Source organism: Centruroides sculpturatus, unplaced genomic scaffold (assembly GCF_000671375.1).
Source record: "Centruroides sculpturatus isolate CEXI.00-Female unplaced genomic scaffold, Cexi_2.0 scaffold1148, whole genome shotgun sequence".
NCBI classification, from domain to species: domain Eukaryota; kingdom Metazoa; phylum Arthropoda; class Arachnida; order Scorpiones; family Buthidae; genus Centruroides; species Centruroides sculpturatus.
The window spans coordinates 20,255-26,614 of record NW_019385490.1 but is presented as its reverse complement, the minus strand read 5'-3'; the positions used below and the strand labels follow the sequence as shown (position 1 = coordinate 26,614).

General features: G+C 35.5%; 1 protein-coding gene across 1 annotated transcript; it reads left to right on the top strand.

Annotated features, from left to right (window-relative positions):
* The first annotated feature begins 3,594 nt into the window (after nt 1-3,594).
* Nucleotides 3,595-5,135, top strand: LOC111639467 (piggyBac transposable element-derived protein 4-like). The gene has a single exon (XM_023385363.1). It carries the CDS (start codon nt 3,753-3,755, stop codon nt 5,133-5,135), a length of 1,383 nt encoding a protein of 460 aa, XP_023241131.1. The 5' UTR covers nt 3,595-3,752.
* The last annotated feature ends 1,225 nt before the right edge of the window (nt 5,136-6,360 follow it).

Below are 6,360 nucleotides of genomic sequence, written 5' to 3'. Positions count from 1 at the left end.
GAGTTCAAAGCAGGTCCTGCTGACACTCCTGTGGAGGGGGCGGCGGCTGAGACAGCTTCCTCCTCTCCGGGACCGAAAAATAGACATTAGGTGACAATTTACGAGACCGTCATCCGGGAGAGGGCTTGACCCGACTCCGGAGGAGAACGGCCCGGACGGGGGTCATCTCGGCGACCCCTCGGCCCGAATCGCGTCCCTGGCAACAGACCCGGGACCAATAGAAGCGCAGAGGGACCAACATTCGGACCAACCAAAACCTCGGGATTTCGGGTGAGGAAAGATTATAAAAGCCCGAGGTCCCAAGGACACGGGGAGGTTGGGAGCTGGAGATTCAAGTCCGACGACTTCATACGAACGGATCCGGAATAACCGAGGAAGAAGAAGACTCAGAAATCCAGTAACGGACGGAAGGAACTCACTCGACAGGAAGGAACTCACTCGACTTCCCAGTGCCAAATTCTTCCACCCTTTCCCACCTCCAAGCATCTACCTATAACGTCGGAGTACGGACCTTTTCCTTCGTTTTATTTGTGCTAACCTATCATCGGAGAACGGACAAGCAGACGAACTGCCTCGGACGGACGCCTGTCAACATTCTGACGTTGTATAACTCATTGTAAGCATGTTTTCTAATCCAAATAAACGCGTTAACTGTGGAAATACGGTCTCTGTGTGAGTCTTTGCGTCCAGCAAACCGCGACCCCCATACGGAAAAGGCTTTCTCGTGTCATCCTGACAGATCACGGGTAAAGCGACGTAACGTAACCTTTTCTCCCCCCTTAAGGGCTCACATCACTACAGTGGTGTCTGCCAACCCCACACAATAGGGCTTTTAAAACCCCACAACTAAATTATTCAGTAACTAAATTATATAATTGCAAAATTAAAAACATTTATAAAAAAAATAGTGTAAACATATTTAAATGCAATTAATGATAGAAATTTGATATTAGATTAATGCTAAATAAGTAGTGAATGTTTGTAATGAACACAGAAAACTATGTGGATAGATTTCTTTTATTCAATACTTTATCACTTAAAATAGAAGTATAAATATACTTTTTACATTTAAACTTATATTTTTAAATATTTATTTCTATTTATATTTGTAATGTAATTACAATATACCATATTTACTTGCATATAAGATAGGGTTTTTATTCATTTATCACAGTTTCAAATTCCTAGGTCGTCTTATACAGTCAGAGTATCCATTTTAAATTGTATCAATTCTTTTTGAAGCTTTAAATTATCTATTTGTAGTTTCCGATTACCTATTTGGTCTTCCATTTTTTAAAAATCAAGATTTTATTTTTCTTTTAAATTTTAGTAAAAAAACTAAAAAATGTTATGGCAATATTAACACCTTCACTGCTAGATGTAATATGATATTTTGCGTCACGGGGGGCCAAAATGAGAAAATTTGATATCTAATATTTTATTTTAATGCAAATAAAAGGGTCGATATATACCAGTCAAGAGAGGGGAGATAAGAAAGATATATGCACGATGACCGGCGGTCGTACGGCCTGTAATACGACAACCTGGAATGCGACGACAACCGCATAAATGTGGAATTAATCAACAAAATTGAATAATTTGCGTTATATTCGTTTTTCCGACGATTTTAGCTATGATTCGCTCTTTTGTAGGTCGATTGACTTTGTTTCAGCCAATATGTGTGTTGTTACCACCACTGGGCCATAAATATTCGGTAATTACACTTCCCCTGCCATTTACAGTAAATGTACACAGTTGGTTGAACTCAATCAAAGGGAAACTCCTTCTAAAGTTTTATTGGTATCTTCTGTCTTTGTTGACATTACCGTAACTAATCACAGACTTGTGAAAGGAAAAATTGCCGCGAAAAGTCCCGCCTCCAACCTACAAAGTAAAATGTAAAAAGTCACAATAAATTTGCTTTTGAAATTGTTTTTTTAGCTCTAACTAATTTAACGTTTTAAGACATTAAAGTAGCTAATTCGACAATATTTAATCGTATAAATATGTTTTTAAACTATCTAGCAATAAATATTCCCGGGAAACTCCACCTCTCTATAGTAAGTATATGGAAGACATTCACGCTGTTAATTGGCATTAAAATCTTTGTTTCTACGCCTATTACGCTCTAATTGGTAATTTATATTATGACAGAATCAACTTCAACGAATGAGAGTGTTTTCAGAACCATCTGATCTGGATTTTCCTGCAAAGAACCAATCCACGTGATTGAAGGCATTACGTAAACAAATGTTAAAAAATAGCTATATTCATTATTTTAGAGCAAAATTCTACTAGTTTTCATGTTATTTGACTCTACTTAGACAAGAAGATTTTTTTTATCAAAAGCTTCCAGCTGAAAAATTTTCCGGGAAACTCATTACTTCTGGATATTGCATAATCGCAATAAAAAATTAACTAATCATTTATTATAGGGTATTATTATATAAAGCGTAGAAAAAATATGTAAAAAGTGTCAAATATTCACTCTTATAAAAGTATGTTGATAAACTTTGACCNAACTCCACCTCTCTACAGTAAGTATATGGAAGACGTTCTCACTGTTAATTGGCATTAAAATCTTCGTTTCTACGCCTATTATGCTCTAATTGGTAATTTATATTATGACAGAATCAACTTCAATGAATGAGTGTGTTTTCAGAACCATCTGATCTGGATTTTCCCGCAAAGAACCAATCCATGTGATTGAAGGCATTATGTAAACAAACGTTAAAAAATAGCTATATTTATTAATTTAGAGCGTAATTCTACTAGTTTTCATGTTATTTGACTCTACTTAGACAAGAAGATTTTTTTATCAAAAGCTTCCAGATGAAAAATTTACCGGGAAACTCATTACTTCCGGATATTGCGTAATCGCAATAAAAAATTAACTAATCATTTATTATAAGGTATTATTATATAAAGCGTAGAAAAAATATGTAAAAAGTGTCAAATATTCACTCTTATAAAAGTATGTTGATAAACTTTGACCTAAAAATACCCGAGCCACTACCCACTCCCCGCTGTTGGTCATATAGGGAGACAGAGTATATTGTAAACAAGGACTTTACTCAGAACTGTTTATATATACGTGAGGGCAAAGTCGAATTTTTGCAGTTACGTAATAAGAGAAAATACGTAAACAATTGCTTGCAAATTTGCATTGTATAGTCGATTACTGCAATATTCATCAAAATAATATAGAAATACTTTTTATTCTAAGTAAGATTTATTTTGTATCGGTCGTATGGCTCACTAACGGGAGATTACTTTCCCCAAGGCTATATATTTTACAACCCCACTCTCATTAGACATCCTTCCCTACCTAAAAGATTTTACATCTGTTTTCTTTGTCTTGTAATCTAAGACCCCTACAGGAGAAAGTACATGTGTGATGTAGGATAATAAACATTCCATGCCAGTGGAATTTTACAGTTGGCAATTATTCAGTCTAACTTTCGATATGGCAAGTACAAGTGGTGTGTCGCGTTACAAAAAGCAGTGAAAGCAGCGAAAACAGTGAAACGATTTCTCAGACAGAAGAACTTAGCGATAATGAACCATTATCACTAAGTTCTTCTGTGATTAGTGAAGACAAAGAAGAAATAATTCAGGTGAGTGGGATTTGGCAACTCATTCGACCCTATCAACAGTTCAATCAACAAATCTTTCCACTTGCATTCAGTGGAGGATTGAAAAATATATATTTATCATCGAGTGATTAGCCCATAAAATTTTATGAACTTTTGATGAATGAGAGAGTAATAGAACATATTACACAACAAACAAACATTTATGCTGCACAATCATTGGCAGGAAAAACTATGACTAAATGTTCCAAGCTAAGATTATGGAAAGATACAAGTACAGGAGAAATTAAGAAATTTCTTGGACTTTTATTGTGGATGGGGTTAGTGAAATACCCAAAATTAGCAGACTATTGGAGTACGAAAAAGATTTATAAAAATTACGTTGCATCACCAACTACGTCACGAAACAGATTCGAGTCATTACTGTCGATGTGGCATTTTTCCAACAACGAAGAAAGTAATGGAGACAGAATATATAAAATAAATCCTCTGAAAGACTTACTCGAAGCGCTCTATAAATATTATAATATACCTGGTGAATATTTATGTATAGATGAAACGATAGTCCCATTTAGAGGACGATTATGTTTCCGTCAGTATGCACCTGGAAAACGACACAAATACGGTGTTAAACTGTACAAAATTGCAGACAATACTGGATATAATTACGGCATACAAATTTATAAAGGTAAAAGCCAAAGACCACAGGGAAATATTTTCCTGTCAACTGATGTTGTGCTAAAGCTAGGCGAAATATATTTAGGCCAAGGACGTACATTCACAACAGACAATTACTACACATCGATTGAACTGGCAGAGCATTTATTGGAAAGAAACACCCATCTTGTAAAAACACTGAGAAAAAATAGGAAAGGCATCCCCAAGGAAGTAGTAAACAAAAAATTATCTAAAAGCAAAATTATTGGTATGTATAATGAAAACGGAAAAGTTGTAGCAAAGTGGAAGGATAAACGAAATGAGCTTATGTTGTCTACAAAACATAAAACAGAAATTACTTCTACAGGTAAAAGAAACTACAAACAAGAAGAAATTTTTAAACCTAAAACAGTTCAAGACTACAATATTGGGAAAACGGGTATTGATTTATCTGATCAATACTCTAGTTACTCCAGTGCAGTACGAAAGTCGGTAAAATTGTATCACAAAGTTGCAATGGAGCTTATATTTGGGACTACCATTGTCAATGCACATATCATTTACAATAAAATAGCTGATAAAAAAGTATCCATTACCACCTTCAAAGAGTCTTTAGTGAACAGCTTACTCATTGGTGATGAAAGTCAAGAACCTGCAGCTCGAAACCCGAAAGAACCACACACATTAGAAACAGTTAGAGAAGTCGACAAAAGACATAGAAAACTAAGAAAGCGTTGTGCATCCTGCTACGCTAAAAATAGAGAGGAATTTGGAAGTCATAAGGCTGATTTAGCGGGTGTAACGCCAAGAGTTGCAACATATTGTGTGCAGTGTCCAGGAGAACCTGCAATGTGTTCAAATTGTTTTGTGAAAATTCATAAATGAGTATTATATATGTATGTAAAACGTTTGTATTGATTTTTATATTTTTATACTCATTACAGTCGACCCCCCTATAACACTGTTGATTATTCCATTTTATAGGAATTCCATGTTGTACAAGTCACTTAGATTTTACAAATATGTGAGCCATTCACAGCCTGGCACACGTATTTGTAAATTCTAAGTGACTTGTACAACATGGAATTCATATAAAACGGAATATTCAACAGTGTTATAGGGGGCGACTGAATAAATTTTTTTTTCTAAATATATATTATCACTTGTATATAATTTTTGTTCTGTAATATTATATGAATGTAAAACTTTTGTATTGATTTTTATACTCATAAATTTTTTTTTATTTCCACTTATATACGATTTTTGTTCGATAATAAAAGCAAATAATTTAAACTAGTTTTCGTTTTTTATCCTTTTTTCACCTTTTCACTATTTAAAAAATGTTATCAGACATAAAATAGCTTTTTATTAAAAAAAACTACGACTGCAAACCTTGAATCACTTCATAAGGCCATTACGACGCGCCGGCAGTCGTAGCTCGACGCCGGGCCATCTGGCCGCCGGCATTAGAAATCAAGGTCATAGACATCCACGAGAGGCCACCACTACCATGCAGAAAAACGTCGTACGAGGCCAGGATAATTTAGCCTGGAGTAAAACTACATTGTTTTGACGACNCGACGCGCCGGCAGTCGTAGCTCGACGCCGGGCCATCTGGCCGCCGGCATTAGAAATCAAGGTCATAGACATCCACGAGAGGCCACCACTACCATGCAGAAAAACGTCGTACGAGGCCAGGATAATTTAGCCTGGAGTAAAACTACATTGTTTTGACGACGTCAGGCGGTCGTACGGCGCTGTACGACGGCACGTCGTACGACCGCCAGCGCGTCGTATGGCAGCCAACGTGTTAAATTCTAAGTTACCCAAAACATTCTTCAAATCCAAATATATTTTAAAATTTCAAAATTTTTATTTAAGGAATAAATAAGTAAATACTGTTTGGAAGAGAGCAAATATGAATTGTATGAAAAATAATAATTATAAAATTTAATTGTAATTTAATTCAATTCTTGGTCTATAAAATTTTTTCATTACATTGAAGTTGTAGATCCTATCAAACATTTTTCTACAGGATGTATGTACTGTTCATTTTGGCACAGTCTTTGGAATGTATTGACTGTGCAAAAAGACGGATAGGTGTACTCAA